The sequence below is a fragment of the Silene latifolia genome, chromosome 10 (assembly GCF_048544455.1).
Source record: "Silene latifolia isolate original U9 population chromosome 10, ASM4854445v1, whole genome shotgun sequence".
Taxonomy (NCBI): domain Eukaryota; kingdom Viridiplantae; phylum Streptophyta; class Magnoliopsida; order Caryophyllales; family Caryophyllaceae; genus Silene; species Silene latifolia.
Window position 1 is genome coordinate 3,342,388 of NC_133535.1, and position 20,051 is coordinate 3,362,438.

At 38.6% G+C, this 20,051-nt stretch overlaps 1 protein-coding gene across 1 annotated transcript; it reads right to left on the minus strand.

Annotated features, from left to right (window-relative positions):
* Nucleotides 1–1,345: 1,345 nt before the first annotated feature.
* On the minus strand, nt 1,346–18,314 carry LOC141604718 (protein PHOTOPERIOD-INDEPENDENT EARLY FLOWERING 1). Its single transcript, XM_074423182.1, has 22 exons — nt 18,110–18,314; nt 17,818–17,951; nt 15,421–15,501; nt 15,224–15,331; nt 14,228–14,308; nt 14,042–14,130; nt 13,773–13,909; nt 13,371–13,559; nt 13,195–13,283; nt 12,322–12,457; nt 12,090–12,170; nt 11,887–11,945; nt 11,672–11,803; nt 11,286–11,324; nt 9,621–9,689; nt 9,461–9,523; nt 6,274–9,340; nt 5,650–5,714; nt 5,481–5,551; nt 4,577–5,372; nt 3,271–3,791; nt 1,346–2,320 (listed from the first exon to the last, which is right to left on the minus strand). Exons 2-22 carry the CDS (start codon nt 17,875–17,877, stop codon nt 1,891–1,893), a joined length of 6,363 nt encoding a protein of 2,120 aa, XP_074279283.1. The 5' UTR covers nt 17,878–17,951; nt 18,110–18,314; the 3' UTR covers nt 1,346–1,890.
* Between the last annotated feature and the right edge of the window lie 1,737 nt (nt 18,315–20,051).

Here is a 20,051-nt window from a genome sequence, read left to right on the forward strand (position 1 = left end):
ATTTTCAACGATTTTGCCAGTTTTCATACGACCCTTATCCACTGGGCCATCCTCGTGCTTCGCGTACTTTCTTATTTGCGCCGGAATCGATGTATTTTGACAATTACTCGTATTATTTTGACAATTAGATTAACTTTTGCCAGGATGTATTCATACCAAATTTTATGTCGGGATTTACGAGTTGCATTGGTAAACGACGTTCTTAAATCTATATATGATCGGAAATCAAGGCCCGTCCCATCCGGCCAGCTAACAAAGCGGGCTTGGACTATATTTTTCAAGATTTACAAGGCCCAGCCCACAAACCCGCCTAAAACTCGCAAACCCGCATATCCAGGGGCCAAAAAAATCATGGTAACCCGGCCCACATCCAGCCTAAGCCCGCATTCGACCATCTCTACTTCATTAACACCAAGGGAAAAATATGCTCCATATAATAACCATTACGTCAAATAGAACCACCCCTTTCATTGCCAAGTCTTTCACCAGCAACGAAGCCACTGGTTATATGCGTACTGCTGAATATCAGACACCGAAACGTTAAAAAAAAAATGGGTATACGGAGTAAAACTTAAACTGGAGCAATGAAACAGGGCAGAAATCAAAAGATATCCTCCAAAATACTAGCAATAGCATATGCACTCTGCTTCTGAACCTCAAGCAACAATACATTATAAGCCGTCGTGAGACAACCCAATAGGGAACAAAAGCCATATATAGCTTGGATAGCATCTTCATCACAAAACAAAAAAATCATAAATCCGATTTTGAACGGAGATGTCCCCCCCAACTTCATCGTGAACCAACACACAACGGTATTTTAGCACATTCTAGCACTGTAATTGCATCAAAGACGGGGTAGAAGAGAATGCAGTCTTGTAACTCGATCAGCTCTAATTCCGATTAAAAATGAGGGGCAACAAAAAGACAATAATAATGTGTAACTTTATTAGTACATTTAACACAGGGCAGCACATAATGCCCATAGGACATTGACTGCCCAGCCCGAGAATGTAGCGGGTGCAAACGATGGTTCAAAAATCTACAGACTCCGTCCACTAACCAATCTCAAATTTATTAGTCTGCTTGTCCAAGCATCACAAGTTCAAGTTAAGACTCGATTCACGTCAGATCTAACCCTAATTTCATCGTCTCTATAGGCTTATCCAAGAGGACCATTTTGGAAAGGCCACTATAAGAGGGGCTATCACTGCAAACATAAGCTTTCAGTCGAAGCAGTGAATTTAAGCTAAAACAGATAATGTGAATTGGCAAATAAAACATGAGAACTGGCACATAAAACTTGCTCTATTCAGCATTAGAAGGGCGCAAATTAATGTACTAATAGTGAGAAAGGAACGAAAAATTGATTAACTAAATAACTACAAGTTATCTTTAAGAAAATATACGCCCCAAGCTTGCTTCCGAACTAACCAACCATTAAATTGAGATAACTATTTAATTCATATGTACATGATACACCTTTTCTAATCACTTTACAAAATGGCACTAATGATCTGAAGCTACGAGAACAAGTTGACAAACCTGTCATGATGTGAGACCAACTCAAACCTTGGGCAATTTATCCGCTTGTGGAGTCAATGGCCTCGAATAAACATTTAGCAAACACTTGCATATCGGAGTAAAATCCTTTGTAGGAAATAGCCGTAATAAAGAACTTGCTAAGTTAGACGATAAGCAGCTCCCACAAAAAACGGCTGCAAGTGAAAAGGCGTGAAATGCACACCTCGTGGGTGGGCCCGAAAACACAATCAATCTTCGAAGCCCAAAAGTGCCCGAGAGACAGCTTTTTAAGCCGGGCAACATTGTTGAAGGGCTTACCAAGAGTATATATCAACTCATGCTGTTTCAGTAACTTCGCTCAAATGGTTACCCAATATCCATAGATTCAAGCAAAGAGCAATCATCAAGGCCGGAGAGAAAATCGGGATTATAGCAATGAGGGACCATTTCAGGATTGTCCGTATCATCAAGGCCAATTGGAATATCATTTAACAAATTCTCAAAAGAGCCATCGAGAGGTTGGGTAATATATGACCCAGAAGTAGAAGTTGGGTTCTTCTCTGAAAGCGAAGGCAGTAACTGAAGTGATAGGTCGGATAATGCTAAATTAGTATCGGGTTGTTCTCCCATAAGTTTTCTGACCTTTGACTTTGATGATCGGCTAGATTCACCAACACCCAGCTTATGCTTTCCCGATGAGGGAGACTTGAATGATGAGCGTGACCGATGCTCGATTATTGGAAATACAGACGATGCCCAGCCAAGGACACCATGAAGGCAGGCAGTTGAGGAATCTCTGCAATAATAATTAATAAAGAGTCAAACTAAAGAATCTACAGGAAATACAACTGAATGACATCACACCAAAAGCAAAAACAGAGATTGAAATATGCAACTAGAAAAAGCAACGCAAAAGCGGCTTGACAGCAATTTTTTTAAATTGTGGCCCTGAGATCACAATGAGATTAGTGCACCCGTGTACAAATACATACATACTTTAAATTTTAAAACAATGAGGGAAAGAAAGCCACTGCGCCATTAGAGATTAATCAGAAATAGCCTTGAGAGCACAATGATCATCATACTTCCAGGCATGGTAGTACATCTTGATTTAAGTGTAAGGGTGGTAATCATGACCAGGATACAAACCCCGTCAACATCAAAACTGCCCTTGTGGGTCTATTGTCCCCACGGTTTCAGTTTTGATCTCAGAATCGAAAACCAGGTTTGGAATTTGATTGTTGCGCCATAAATAGAGTTGACACTGCCTCAAAATGTTATTGTCAAGACCATGATGTTAAATGTTTTGAAAGTTATCATAAGTCATAACTGCATTAAGGCAATACCAACCATATTTATAGCACGACGCCTGCAATCAGGCAGCGATGATTGGTTCAAGATCAAGTCTAAACACGAGATTTAATACTATGTTCCCAAACTCTATAACTTGGTCGAAATGCGCAGTTGATGAACATATTTGATACCATGCAATCCGAAGAGCATGATAGCTGACACTTCTATGGGAAATGTACACTGAGTTCTGTGTACTAAGGTTTGACACGAACTGCAGTCCTACACTTCTACCTAAGCCACTTATCAACACATTAACCTTGCATTCTGCCTTCCTCCAGGAGATTCTTATTTTTTAATTCACTCAATGAAGTGTTCACATTCGATGCAAGAGATATTAGAATAACCAGAACTTGTGAACATTCATTAAGTCATAAACTTTCACAAAATACATACCTCAAACGACTCTCAGCCAACTGTTGTGAGAACCTAAGTTGATTTTCTTTAGATGCTATCTTCAAAGGCGACAAAGCCTCTAAATTTGATATTGACAATGATACCATCGACGGAAAACCAACGGTCAAGTCACCCATCTCACTTTCCTCCTTTCCAAATTCTACCACCACATCCAACTTCTCAATGGTAGGCGGATCCTCTTCCATCAGGTTGGAAACCGGCCCGTCTGGACCCAAATTTTCAGCATCGTGCAATGCTGTAGTAATCAGTTTAACATGACTCCGATTGAAGCTCTTTTTAGATCCCCCAATGGCTGGAGTTTGGGCATTCGGGTTGACAGATGTACCAAACAACCTTATACTTGGAGAAAGGTGGTTAGGGGTAATTGAACGATTCCTTTGCTGGTTAAGGGAGGATGTCATCCTCCAAACAGAAGTCAACAAGGCAGTAAAGTGTCTCTGAAGAAGTAACTCACGATCTGGTTGCTCCATTGCAGCATCCAATAGGACTCGAATATTATCCTGCCATGTCATATGTTAACTTTAGACAGAAAAAGATGTTTGCAAACAAAAGAAGTAAGAACATCAGTGGCTGCACAGGTTTCATTAGATCCTTTCAGCTACAATCCCTAAACAGATGTAGATTAAGCACAAGAGGAAGCTGAAAGTTGTAGATATGCAAGAAACAACATTACTTATTAACATTACTGACTCGGCTATCTTCTACCAAGAAATCTAGACTTCCTATCTATATCGTGAACGTGGTCAATGAAAATGAAGCCACTTAAACATAGTCCACTGTCCCGGAACGATTTATCACCTTTCCCTTTTGGCTAGTCCCACAATGGTTGACCACATTATGTATCTAGCATATTTCCTTATATAGTTCGAGGCTCGAGAATGCAGGCGTGTTGAAATAATAATAAAAAGTTTTGCCCCCTTTGTGATCTTATCTCGGATCCGGACTAGATAAGCTGGTGCAAAGCAAAAAGAATATTACCCTTTGTTTGGAGACAGAAGAAAGAAGGGGGAGCGGAAGAGCAAGGGAATGTTGGAGAAATTTTGATTTGATTTATGAGAGGGAAAATGGACCCCTCCATTCCACTCCTCTCCAATTCCCTCCAATCTAACCTCCTAACTAAACAAGGGAGAAATTCCCCCAACCCCTCCTTTTTCACTCACAACCCTTTCCCTGCATCCAAACAAAGGAGTTGGGAAGAAGAGAGTATTATTGAATAGAGAAGCATTACAGGAAAGTTCTCTTCCTTAGTGTCAACATTACACTAATTTCACAAATAGTCTATTACCTCAGTGACTCTCAGCGGCCCTTTTGTAGGGGCGGTTGTGCTTGGTTTTTCACTATTTGGAGTGTCGGCCACAGCATGAACATACTTTTGAACAAGTTCTCTAAATCTTTCACAACACAGAACTGGATGGCGAAATCTTCCTCTGTAAAGCCCACCAGCGGTCATTCCATAGATAACGTCGCTTACCAGGCTCCAATTTGGGCCATATTCATGGACAAGAGCACATAATACTGCATCCTCCTGTGGCAACCAGGAATCGGGCGACGGGAAACCATCACTTGACCACATATTTCCTTTTTTCTTCAGCTTCTCAGGTTTTATAGTATAAATTCTCTTCATCGGCGAAGCAGGAATTAAGATTTTCACACCCATCTTGGCCCTGCCGGTGAGTTTCGGCTCTAGATCTTCTCCCCCATCCTCTACAGGCCTTGCATCTTTTAATTCTTCATGTGAGATGCTCAACACATTCGACTCTGTAGGACCCAGCTTTGTCACAAGAGCAGTCTTCTTCGGTTTTTTGAATTTGATTTTTGTGATTTTCTCTTCTACGGCAGCAGGGGCCATCTCGTCTTTCTTTCGTTTTCTAAGTAATATGATACCAGTCGGTGAAATCTCCGAGCGAGGAGTTGTTTCATGAAAATTATCTTCATTGTCTGACGACACGTACTCTACATCATCCTCTTCGTGGAAAACTTTGGTTGCAGAAGCAAGAGATCCCTTCTTAAGAGATTTGAACTTTGCTTTCTTCGTTTTCTTTTTCTTGTTCTTTCTTTTAGAACTGCTAGAGGCTTGATTCCTGCATTCCAATAAATGAAGAAAGCAAAACCAAGAATTGATCAGCTCAAAAACACAAACAAGTAAATTAACATGGGTTTACACAGTTCCAGCAATTGAGAAATCTTACTTCATTAGATAATCATCATCAACGTTCTCATTTTCCATCTCCTTGGCCTTGATTTCCATTTCTTCCATCAACTACAAAAAACACATAATGTTAACCCAACAACAAAGTAGGATGAAATTACAGCCAATGAATTTGCATTGCTTGGTTTTTACAAGAGTCAAACACTGACCTGATGCTGAGCTAAAGCCTCAACTTGCTGGTGATATGCTTGGGTAGCAAACTCAGCATCCCATTCTGGTAAAAGTAATTAAAAAATAAATACAAGTACAGAATATGATGCATGATAGATAACTTCTGTCAATGGTTATACCCAGACTAGAAACCCGAAATTACAGTGTAACAAAGATGAAGATAAATACAAATACAGGATGCATCATGTATTAGTCAATAAACTAGAACTGACAATCATCAGCCTATAAAACTTGACACAAACTAAATGCAATTTCAGGCAACCACATAACATAGCGGGGATAGATGGAGCAGAAGACAAACGCTATATCATAAATCTATTAAGTAGTCACTAATTCACCATGGATTTACTTAAATCTAGTTGAACTAAGTACTTCATGAGAAGACAGATCGACCCAGAACTATACTTAGTTTCCTCCATTATGATCATTAACATGGTGTATTGAAATGTGTCATTTGCTTGCAGTCAGCTATTACCCACAAAAGAACTTTGAAATATAAAGCTTAACCCAAAAAATCAACTACTTTTAGGCAGATGAAATTTTATGACAGAAGATTGAACGTGTATAACAGAATTTGCAGGTCATAATCAAATGAAACTTACTCTCATAAACCAGAGGTTCATCCTCATCATCAATCTCTGCCTCCATATCCTCTTTTAACCTCTCAATTTTCTCCAATTCCCATTCTCTCTCTTCAAACTGAGCTTGATGCTCAACCGCATTTTTATCGATTATTGGGTCCCAAAGCTCCAAGAAACGAATCGCATACCTATCTATAGGACGTAATTGATTCTCGAATGACAAGACTTCTTGTCCAGCAGCTGCAGCTGCCTCCGCCATTTGTTTGACATCTGCTATCATGTCAACATCATCTTCATTGCAAGCCAAAGTAAGAGCCTTCTCTCCCTCTAAATCATTTGTTCTTGAATCCATTGCACTGTTTGAAGCAACAATCAAGGCACCCTGATCTACAGATTCGTCAATTTTAGTAGCATCTTCATTTGCGAAGTCCTCATCTTCCAATTTTCCAATGGCTTCCTCTGTAAATTCTTGGTTTTCAACAGCCTCTTCCTCTTCAACTTTCTTTAGAGCCATGTAATCAGCCTCGTCTTCAGCATTTCTCAGAGCAGCCTCTATGTCAGCGTTAGAAACAAGAACCTCACCCCCATCACCTTCCTTTCCTTTCCCTACATCTCTAACGGGAGCAATTTTGTGACCAGAGAACAGTTCCATTGGATCAAGTTTCTTGAAAAACTCAGTGTTGTACCCACCACTTTGAATTACTAGGTCATCAAGAGCTCGTTTCTGATTTGCTTTCTTTAAGATGTTCTCTTCAATGGTACTCTCACTGACTAAACGATATATATGGACTTCACGAGTTTGTCCAATGCGATGACAACGGTCTTGAGCTTGCTGATCCATAGCGGGATTCCAGTCACTATCATAGAATATTACAGTGTCTGCCCCAACAAGGTTAATCCCAACACCTCCACTACGAGTAGACAAGATAAATAAAAATATCTTCGGGTTAGTATTAAACCGCTGCATCAACGTTTGTCTCTCCTCGGGTTGTGTGGACCCATCCAAACGCACGTATGTATACCCATACAAATTTATAAAAGCTTCCAATATGTCAAGCATCTTTGTCATCTGAGTGAATACCAACGCTCTGTGACCCTCTGATTTCAATCTCCTGAGCAAAACAGCAAGTTGCTGGAGCTTTCCACAATCAAACTGGATCAAGCGCCTGTCTGGGAAAAATAACTGCCTCCTAACAATAGCAGGTCGTATAGGAGTCAAAAGAGGCAATATGATCTTAGAGCATTGTTCCTTATAGACAGGGTCAATCAAAATAGAAGTCTCGGATTTACTGCACCAACAAGCAGGGGGAGGAGCTCGAGCTGCTGGGATAGCAAACATGAAAGCCTCGACCTGATCTATCATCTTCTGGAAACGTTCCACGGGTGACAAAACAATGTCAGCAAGCTTTGAAGAGAAATCATATGACACTGAATTTTCCTTATGGAGTTGTACGGGATGCTTTATAGTCAGAAGTTTACGCAAAGTTGTTGAGTAAACGGGTTTTTTCCGACACCTCAATGAGTTCCACCAGGCAATGGCAGATGCACGTTGTTTTACTTCGTTTAATCTCTCCTCAAAGATTGCATTCCGTATTTCTTCGAAGATGTTTGATCCAGGACACTTCTTCCCATACTTAAAGCTAGGCCTTACCAAGTCAAGCATATTAGAGCTGGCACGAGATTCAATTAATCTAGAGGGAGTGGCAATAGACTGAACTGCATCACTCTCCCAAGATGTCATGGTGAAATCAAGATGTGTAAATACAAACCCTAAACCTGAAAGATCTGGAGAAGAAAATGGATGGGAGGAAAGTAGTGAGCACACATTAGCGCTCATCTGCATCTCAAGCCCCACCATGTCAAAAGAACTTACAATGGGACGGCCTTCAAACAAATCAGGATGATTGCAAACTTTGCGAAGCTGCATTATAACACTCAACATACCAATGAAGTTTGAATTAGCTAAAGTAGCTTGTGTTTCTGCACTAGCAATGAAATCTTCATACAAATTCCTTTGCCGTTTTGAGAGTCTGCAATATATAACATGCTCTTTTTTCATAGGAAGTTGTGTCTCAACGTCTCTTTTCAATCGACGGAGTAAAAATGGCCGCAAGACATTATGTAGGCGATCAACCACTTCTTTGTTCACCTTTTCTTGACCGTCCACCATGCCTGATATTGGATTACAAAACCAGTCCTTAAATTCCTGGTGAGACTGAAAGATGTGGGGCATCAAAAAATGCATTAGAGACCACAACTCCATTAAATCGTTCTGCAATGGAGTACCAGTAAGTAATATGCGTCGTTTTGAATTAAAGTTTAAAAGAGTTTGCCACCGCTGAGATTTCCAGTTCTTTATAAGATGAGCCTCATCTAATATCAGATATTTCCATTTCTTGCGCTTGAAACATTTTGAATCCTGGATAACAAGCCTGTAAGTAGTTATGCAAACATGGAAAGAGTTGGGCTTCATCCAACCTTGCCTCTTATATTTGCGTTCCTTGGCACCCCCAAAGTAAGTTAAAATCTTAAAAGCAGGACACCATTTCAGAAACTCGGTTTCCCAGTTTAACATGACACTGGTGGGTACCACGATGAGATGGGGACCCCATATGCCCTTCTCACATGCCAGGTGGGCGAGTAATGCGATTGTCATGATGGTCTTTCCGAGACCCATCTCATCAGCAAGAATCCCATTGAGTCTTTTCTCATACATGGTCACTAGCCAGTCAAGACCAATGTGCTGATACTCCCGCAGAGAGTGCTTCATAAGAAAGGGGTACTTTGTTCGCACATTAGTCGTCGAGAAAGTGTTCCCTGTTGGCTGTGCCGACCTAGCGGCGGCGGCTGCATCAGCAATTCTAGCATCTCTCTGACTCTCTTCCTCAGGCTCAATTAATTGTGACGAATTAACTGCTTCTGGGGAGGAGGTTGAAGCCGGTTTTGCCTCAAGAAATATATCCCCTTCAACTAAAACATTATCACGTACCCCCCGTTCAAGCTTTTTAACTACTGGAGAACTCTCAACGTCAGAGTTATCAGAGAGAGAATCTGACTCATCATTAGTAGAATCATGGTTGGCAAAATCCTATAAAAGAACACAGTAATGCCCATATATCAAAGACATGTACACGAATCATCCGAAATAAAAAGTGAAAGAGGGATTAGAATTGACTTTCAATATAAAAAATGATGTATTAATACTGACCATATTATATCTTGCAAGCAATTCTTCTAGAGGAACTTCGCTTTCCTTCTGCAGTAAGGAAATCTAACCACATGCAAACAAATATTCCAAAATTAATACCCATACATTTCAAATTTATCGACAGTCTTTAACCCTTAAGACGAAAGATATTTGCCAATACCTCATCTGCAGGCTCACTTGAATCTGCCTTTGCCAATTCCTCTTCCTCCGCTAAGGTTGTCTCATCATCCTACAGATGTAGATGAAAATCAAAGCCGACCACAAATGAGGTAAAAACCATAAATTTCTTAAAACCCCAAGGAATCACACAATTGGCAAGGAGTCACAGACAAAGATATTAGAGCACTAGTGCCATCAGTTTGCTAGGACAACAAAATAGGAAGAGTCCTAAGATATGCGATATTCTTTGAAGTGCTAGAGCAGTAGAATATGAGCAAGTCTATGTATCAATATATCTACCTTGTGAAGAAAAAAACAATTCCAGAATCAATATTAAATTTATATTCTAGATTGCTTTCCTTTAGTAGTGCCCCAAATTTTCTTTAACCACCAATCACAATATGATTCAAAGGTTAATGTGAGATATCATTTAAAGTTGGCTACATTACCCAGTATATCTGCTTCATATTGCTCACAGCTAGCTGATATTACGCAGAAGGGCAAAAGATAGCAGACACTTTTTCTTGTCCAAATAATGTTAGAATAATACTATTAACTGTTTTTTATATGAAATCATGCTACTATCTACTTCCGCTGGTCCTTGGTTGATGCATGCATAATCATGCAATAGATAACTCTTGATTCTCTAACTTGATCATAATAAGAAAAGCGAAAAATCACTAATATAGAAAATCATTTAAAAAAAACATAAAACTCTTGTGGGAAAAAACTATTAGGCGCGGTGCATAAAGCCCAGAATATTCTCTAGTCATTGTATAACAAAAAAAATCATCACCGGCCACTTCTAGAGAAACTTTTCCGTGCAAACATTATCATATTTTTCAGCCAAAACAACACAAAAACTTGTTCCGAACCGTACCTATGTGAGCGGTGATATTGGTAAGTAGTAGAAGCAACTGAAATGGTGAGCATCCAACTTCCGTCAAAGTAAAAAATAAAAAGTAACCATCCACCTCAAGAGAGAAGGCTAGTTCCCACTTCTAAATTCTAAGTTAGCAATTTAATACACAAACAGAGAAGAAGAGAGAAATAAAAGCAAAACACAGAGAACGCTCTAACCTATAGTTTGGAATTTTGTTTGAGCTACTAAAATCGAATTACTTTTCCATTATTTTTTATTAGTAGCTCTATAGCTTTGAGAGGTTTACACTGCTTCTAATTGATTGTTTTTGGGTATGCTCTTTCTTAAGCACATTTTACATTACAGTCGTATGATTCGAAGAAATATGACTTGGTATTTTCAAGTATGATATATATCCCCAACAAATGGACTCTGGAATATTTTCATTAAAGCCTAATAAAGGTAATGGTGTAATATAATACCCTCATAGAGTGACCTTTTCGTATACCTCATACATTGTGTGTTGTGTATGTTAGAGACAGAGTAGATTTGGCAACCAATTGCCGTACACAACCCATTGCTGAAACAAATACTTCTATTTCGGAGAAAGAATGAAAGCATTGCAGCACAAACAAAGACATCAAAATGAACACAAAATAGCATCCTCATTTTGTCAGTCCAAATGCAATGCAAAAGATAGTACCAAATCAACAAATTCTTCATTTGACTGGACCAGGGCAACTAAGTTTAAGATGAAGGGAACTATGAAGGAAGAGTTGAGTCATGCCATGGGAAGATCTATACCTTTTCCTCTACTGTGGCAATATCGAATTCATCATCTCCCTGGAAAGCACAAGACATATGAGCAAAAGTTTATTAAACTAAAATTCTTCATTGACTTATAACATTAAAGCAATCAAAAATCGAAGTTCTCTGAACATAACATCTGCCAGGCTACCATCCTTTAACATTCTCCTGACGAATCAAGCCATGAAGCATTGCATGCTCAATTGATTTTCTTTGATGAATCAAGTTGCATCATATTTTGAAAATATACTTAAATTTAAATACGCAAACAACAATCCACGAATATGCCAAACATAATTAAAGTAACAATATGCTGTCAGCCATCCATTTATTATTAATTTAAAAAGAAACAAATGAACTGCATGAAACAAGGAATACGTTACCTGTTCATCACTAGAGTCATAGTCCATATTTACAAAGCCAGAACCATTCATGCAATTTGATTCATTTTTGTGTGGACAGGCCTCAATTTCAGAAAAATGGTTGACGACCTTTAAGACACCATTGCTTTTTCCCTGGAATAACAACTTCACATCACTTAGGACCCCAAAACCAATGATGATAGCTAATAAACATATTGACTTACAATGAAACTAACCATTCCTGTCGAGACAACACCATTTGTTTTTAACACATGGAGAGAGTCGTAGTTATCTTCTGCACAAAGTCAACCAGCACTATTAGCCAAGAAATAGCACACATGATACAAATCAAACAAATATTCACAGTGGCATTACTAACTGCCAAAAGAATTTATTATTGCTAATGAAAATAATTCCCCAAGGAAAGGGGTCAACTCACCACTCTTATGACTATCAGGAACTACCTCATGGAGGCCATCTGTGTCAACACCATGTCTGTCTGGACAACTTTCTCCATTGACTGAAAACATCCAAAGAATGAATAGTCCACAAACCACGGGAAATAATTAAAATGAGTACAAATTAGATAAGAAACTATCTACTGTACTGATGATCTCCAAAAGGCACAGGAACTAAGAAAGCAAACTTAAAATTTGTGTCACATCAGTCACCTTCACTCGTGGAATAGCGTTTGAGTAGCTCCTCTAGAGGCAAATCTACTTCATTCTTTAAAGCAGCCAATTCCTCCTGCCTTTCTTCTTCAGTTATCAAAGCCTCATCTTGCTCAATGGTACGCTCGTCATCGTCCTGCAATCGCATCGATGAAGGTGAGCCAGAAAAAATTGAGCATCACATTGTATCATCAAATTTATAGAAAAAAAAATTTACACAGAAAAAAGAGATACATCTAGGCGTGCTGAAGTGTACCGGTGTCCCACACTCCCACTTCTGCCACACACTTAGAGGCAAAGAGGACGCCATCTCTCACACGCAATTTTACATAAAATGTAAGTAATGTGAATAATTATCTCTTCTAACGTTGTTGAGTAATGATTTAGAGAGTAATGACATGTTTGCGTTTCCAGGTAGAAAAAAACAACAGCACAATAATTTAGATATGACTTAATAGTTGGTCAGAGTGTCACATAACAACAGCTGCATCAACAACATTACCTAAGTGTCTTAACAGCTCCCGCAAATAGCGGGTTAAAGCAGGGCCAGGGGACCTAGCATTACCCCCTGTGTAAGCAACCTAAAGAGGTTATGTCCAGATGACCTAAATTTAAAATGGCAAAGAGAGTTCTATTGAATGATTGTACTTGTAAAAAAGAAGTGTAACACTGTAACCTACTTAGCAAGTCATTTTGCTTCATTCCATCATTCTCCAAACCAAAAAATACTGATCCTTTGGCTCGGCTAGAATTAAAAAACAGTCAGTATTATGAAAGAATCAGAAAAAAACTGTGTACTCATTCTGATTATTTTCAATGGTTATTTGCACAAGAGATTCTTACTACATGATAGGAGTAAAGTGGGTGGCTCACCGACTCATCCACAGACAAAACATTATAATCTTCATCACCCTCCACGTTATCTGTTTTAATATCTGAGTCCAATTTCACCTCTGTAGAAGCTGCATTACACTGTTTGTCAAACATATACACACCATATAGTTAATGCTTACTCCTCATCAAGTTCACCAAGGACAAGAGCCACTAACCAGCAAGTAGTTTCAAGGACTCCACGGCTTTTATTTCATCAGTCTTCTCCTGACTGAGAGACGTGTCTTCTTGCATAGATAGCTCTGATGGGCAGGACTTTGATGTGTCCAAAACATTCTGGGATAGGATGACTGAATTTGCATCAACCTCCATTTCAGTGGCTTTGATCTCAGTATCTGACTTCGAGTCTGAGGAATATTGCATCCAATTACTGATCAAACATACAAGCCACATATAGATACCCTTTCTTTTATGTAAAGGGATCCGCTAGGAAAAAATTTTGATGACGGGGTTTTGAACATAGGTCATGCATATCACCACTTTAACTTTACCAACTCGACATACAGATACACTTAAGCGCTGTCTCTAGACAAGTCAAACAAGTAAAGCATGTCACTTACCACCAAGTAACATCATAGATTTATCCACCGTATTTCCATCACTGTCTCTCTGCTGATTGTTAAAAGTTAAAGATGGCCGTCCTGGAGCACACGAGGTTGATGCACCAACGAGATTTTCTGCTAGCATATTTGAATACCTGAGAAATACACCAAATTCTATGCTTCAACTCGTCAAATGTACAACAAGTCTAAAACACATAATATTTTTCACATAGAAAGATAAGATCATGAATACTAAAGGGTAAAAGCAAAGGTCATGTTATAGTAACCTTTCAGTTTGACCCAGGAGATACTCCAATTGTTTGTCGAGTGCTTTCTTCTTTTTGTCATCTAGCTCCAGCTGATGCTTATAAAGAACCTGCATCAGCAATTACGCAAAGTTTACAGATTGAGTATATCCTAGGCCTTAGAGGACAATATGAAAGAGGGTCTCTGTGTCATTAATTTTAATTTACCAGCTTCTCAATTTTAGTCCAGAACTTCTTCACATCCTTCGATATATTCAAAGCAACTTTTCTCATGCGCTGCTCTTCTTCCTGTTTGATGTCACGGTAGAAATTGAGTGAAAATTAATAGATGATAATTTAACGGTATGTGGGGGAGGGATCAAATGTGGAGGTATTCCCTGTGTTTATTATAAACGTTTATTTATGCGGCTTAACTTGTTACACGTCAATTCCCATACCTCTTCATAAACTCCAAAGACACTTACCCTCTTTCTATATCCAACCCACCACCATCCTCCACTCTGACACCACCCAGTCCCATTTAGCAGCCACCACCTAACCAATCATTCTCTGGTGATCCCAAACACAACTTTTTGCCAACAAGAACCACCAACCCCTACACCCGTAATCTAATATCTTTAGCGGAAAAGGGTTTAGGTTCCACTACTACCGTGCGACACCAGAAAATCATGCCCTATATCATTTCCCGAGAACCGGCTTCACCACTAGATCCCGAACTAAATGGCATCTTAGAAGGGATTTACATAATCCTTTTTGGAAAGTGACTAAACAAGAGCAGTGGTTCTTGAGGTGGTTCTTTGGATCACTCATCACTGTGAGGTGCTCGGCACCGAAAAGCTGACACTGGAGTGCCGATATTAATTGCCAGCATCAATGGTTGGTTGCAACTCTTGTGAGCATGACAATGAGAGGGTAAGCAAGGGAAGAGCCAAGTAATAGCGCAGGGGGTATTTAATGTCGAAGAGCGAGTGAGTTCCTTATACTTTTTCTTTTCTTTATATATTATTAAGTGTGGTCTTTTTGAATAAACCGTCCTTACCCTGCAATTCGTCTAAAAGTACAACTAGTAAATGTTATTTAGGAAGTCAGAAATTGTTATCAACAGTCTCAGCACATGTACAAGTATCATGCATGAACTAGACATATCATGTTTGCATCAACTACACGATGCTAAAATTTGAAAGAAAATATGAAGCCAGTAACCTTAATTCTCCTTTCTCCCCTTGTTGCCTGATCAAGCATGCCTCTGCTTGCTCGTAAAGCAACCTTCTTTGCCTGTGCTAACTTCCATTTCCTCTCAGCCTCAAAGTCCTACCATCACCATTTAAGGTATTCAAACCAATGATTAGGAGTGTTTCAATCGAAGTCAAATTGTGAGGTGAAAAACACAAGATGATCACCTTTGATAACCAGAGCATCTCTTCCAAAACATGATCCCAATGTGCTTTAGGACGGCGAGGTTCTCTAGGAGATTCAAGCGCCTGCAACAAAATAGTCATGTTGTGATAAGAAAAACTTCCAAGCACATTCAATCAAACCAGGGTAAAATTGGAACTCATGGGATCTAAACCATCAATCAAAGAATGAACGGTGTAGCCAATACACCAAAAGGCAGTTTTCGATCATAAAACCAACTGGCAGAGAGTTACCAAGTTGTAACTTGTAACTTGCGGAAACATTAATATTGTGCATTGATATTGATTTTATGTGGGATGATATTTTAAGCTATGGAAATACAATTAGGAAAGAATGCCACTTGTCCTCTTGAGTTTTGTAAATGGTATGTGTAACAGTGTAAGAGTTCCAACCTATAGAAAACCCCTCAAATAAATAAGCTGGTGTGTTTTCTTCTCTTAGTAATTACTTTGGTATCTAATCTGCGTGTGTTAGTTTATACTATGTTTTTTCAATATCCAGTTTTTTTTCAGTAAGAAGTCATCTCTGACTTTTAGTCACCACGAACTCCTTTCTATAAGGTTAATTTAATCCAATGCAACAACGGTTACTTATAACGTAAATAGTCAGCATAAAACTCTACTCAAATACCCTCAAATAATTACCTTTTTTATATTTTTTTTTCTGAAATTATTTTATATATACCCGTGCAACGTTGCACGGGTCCTAAACTAGTTGCAGTAAAGGAATGAGCTTCTAATAGCCGTCTCATGAAAAGTTTGTGTTCAAAGTATATGCAAAGCTAGGAAAACAAAAATAAAAGGAAGTCAATTGGCATTGCCTGCAGATTGCTCAAAGCACGTAACCTAATAAATGCGCCTATTCTCCTAAATCAAGACAAAAGGGATTCTACGGCTCAAAGGACTTTTTAGCCCTAAAGGACCCTCGAGCTTGACTTGAAAAGGTTAAAATGAAGCAACCAATTCTATTTACAAGTTTACATGGGAAAAAAAAGGTAATTTAGAGCAAGATTTTACAATGAATAAAAAGGGACTATGAGCTTCACCGTAAATAAATAAATAGGATTACTTCATCACATACTTGTAACTGCACAAAAATCCATAACCTATAGTTGCTTAAACTTCCAAAAAAAAATGTCTATTGTTACTTAAATATAGTTCTCCCATTCGCAAAATATACTTATGATCCATCAAGCACAAATTACAGATACCAACTCGATACTTAAACAGAGCTATTAGCCACTGCTTCCTATTAAATTAGCAAGCATTTATTAAATTCCTGTGCTGTTTTCCAGTTAGCTCAGTAGGTTTCACTGTTTCAGTGACCAAATTTATCTTCATGTCTAGTAAGATCGACCAATTTCGTTTCGTCACATAAGGGACATCTATTCTCTTTTCATTTTCTTCTCTCTTCCAAGTTCCAACTGCGATGCACCCACACTACTGGAAAGACAAACCTCAAGAGGATATGTTTCTTGATATTTACTTTAACCATTAGTACCCAATTCCACCATGGTTTATAAAACTCAAAACAACTTCAGCATCAATCCCCACAATAAGAAATTCCACCAGTTCCGGAAACATCACATCTGAAGTTGTTCCCTACTGTAAGCCGGGAATAGCATCTGGTTCACAAAAAACCTCACTCCATCCACTATAAATATTCGGTAATAACTTGTAACATACTTCTCTTCTAAACCTAAAACCAATGTAGTCTCCCTTCCCTATACGACAACCACCAGTCCACCACCACAAAGTAAGTAAAAACCGCCTCAGCAAGGTTTGTAGCACTCCCACACCATCAAGACACATTCCACATGCCACACTCTCGGGTTTCAGTCCATTAAGTTCATAGGAAAGGAATTTGTGGCCACACTCAGGCTGAGCAATAACTTAATAACATCTTGAGCTTGTTTGGAGGTAGAGAACTGGAGGGCAAGGGTAGGGAGAAGAGGGAAGGGGGGGGGGGGGGAGGGAGGAGAATAAATCCCTTTTACAGTTAGCAAATTAGGTTAGCGGGAAATGGAGGGTCCACTTTCCCTCCTCCAAATCTAATCAAATTTCCTCCAACATAGGAAATATTTGGACGGAAAGCTCGAATGCTCCAATTCCCTCCTCCAAGTCTAATCAAACTCCCTCCACGTACGTTAGATTTGAAAGGACACCTCCCCCTTCATACATTAACCAAACACACCCTTTAGGACACTATTCCCCGCTTACTTCAAGATTAAAATCCACAAGAAACTACGCTCATTCGCCATAAAACCGGCACCACACTAAAATACACCAGAATGTCGTACCAAAAGAGACTCACATAGTCCACCATTTCTGCCTACGGCAAAAAGCAAAACCATTAACAAACACAAGAAAGCGTAAACTAACCTTCTGACGCCTCGCTCTCGTCTCGTGATCGAGCTTCGACCTCGGGCCTTTAGAGGCCATAACTGCCACTAGGGCCTACACTCTCTAGCTACCGAACCACCGCAGCAAACACCGTTTCATCACAATCACATAACCTTCACAAAAAACAAGCAAAAAAAATCAATAAAAACGTCAATAAAACCCTAAAACGGCTGATTTGGGGGAAATGCCGAGAGTTACAGCTGAATCACAGATTTTCAACTTGAAAAAAACAAAGAAAAAAGCAAAAAGATAAAAGAAATGAAGAAATTACCGAGTTAAGATGGAGAAATACGAAGGTTTTAGCGATCTGTAGGTTTGAATCGGGGATTATCGTGTAGAAATTTCTAGGGTTTTGGAGGTGTTTTTTTCTGCAACGAAACGATTTTGTATGGTCGAAGAAAGAGGCGACAACGGAGTGCGTCTATCAAACAAGAGTAAAAGAAAAGTTGTTGGAGTTGGAGTGTGGGTTTCTTTTTGTTTTATTGTTTTTTCTTTTTTTCTTTTAAGTAATGTTTTCAGGTCACTTTGTTGGGTTTATAATAAGGAGACGTTTGGTTAACGGGTTACTATAAGGTTCTGGTGGCGTGCTTGGTAAAGCTGTTGGGTGGACGTCCAGGGGAATCACCCGTGGGGGGTTGATGAGGTGGACGGTGATTTTGGGATGGCGGTGGTAGTTTTGCATGGTTGTGGTGGTTGTTAGGTTTGTGTATCCATTTTTTTCTTTGTATGGATTATGGAGCTACCGCATAAAGAAATAAGGGTTATATTTTTTCTTCACTCTGATTTTGTCTCTTATTCACTAATACTTTTAGTTCGAATTTTGTTATGGTAGTTAATATAGAACTCAAATTAGTTTAGGGTTATTCTATTTGGTACTTTAATGGTTTTAAAAAAAAAAAAATACCTCGTTTGCCTAATCTACACGGTATCTTGAAGTTTATTACTAGTTTCAACCACAACCTTAAGTATGTAAATCACCGAGTTTTTCGTCAACTTTTTAAAGCAAGTTGACCAATTACCTCTATAACCTAATTTGAGGAAATGTTAATTTCTTTGTCAATCACCAAATCATCAAAATGGTTATCACCTTCCTCCTTATACAGTTATACACCCGCCATTTTAACCATCATTACCAAACTACAAGAAAACACCACTTACACTCTTCACTCATCAAGCAATATTCGTTATGACCTTCACACATACTCGTCACATTGAATTTCCATTAAACGAAACAAAAATGGAAAAGTGGAAAAGATAAAAATGATGAAATGTTGTGTGATGGAAGCGAGATGAAGATGGTGTAGAAGAGGATGTTAATGCATTAAGTAAATATGTGTAATTAACAGATTTTGTATTGTTTTGGTGTTAATATAGAAAATATACAGGAAACGGAATTTTACAGTACCACATAAAATCTCAAGTACAACAAATATATCATACAAACTTTGATAAGTCCAATTTATATACATTTTATCCCCATATTTTAGCTCCAATTTAAATGTCATTATCCACTACCTTGGTGATATTGAACTAATATTTGTTTTCTAGTTCTATTTGTATGTTTTGTCATGTTTTGTAGGTATAAGAGCTTTTAGGAGCTTAATCCTACACATTTGCAAGTAAACTAGAAGCTTGGCTAACAAAGAAGTAAGATGGACTAGCATGAAGATAATGCATGGACTTGCATAAGCAAAAGTGATGGATTAAATGAAGAAATGCACAACAAAGTCAAATGGAAGTCAAGCCCAAAATCAAAAGTCCAAATTGTGGTGGAAAACTTTGGATGATAAGGGAGCATTGGATGCCAAATAGAGCTCTTAATCCGGTGCATAATTGAGCATTAAAACACAAACTTAAGATTCCCTAAGCATTTAACCAAGAATTTAAGAGAACGGACCAAGAACACCACGACCCCGATCGGGGTTACCTCTATCTTAATTGTTTAAGTTTCACTTTGTGTTCCTATAAATAGGGTGTTGATCCGGGACCTTGACACCATCTTTCTACACATATTTTTCCATCTAAATTCTCTCTAAGTCTTAGTTTAGTTTAGTCTTTAGTTTGGTTTAGTTTAGATTATAATTACTTTTAGTTTTATGTTACAAACATTCTACCTTAAGCATTTCAATATAATTTCCATTCAAGTCATATTTAAGTTAAATTTCAAGGTTATTTCTATTAAGCACTGTTCTTCAATTCCTAGTTCTATTTCC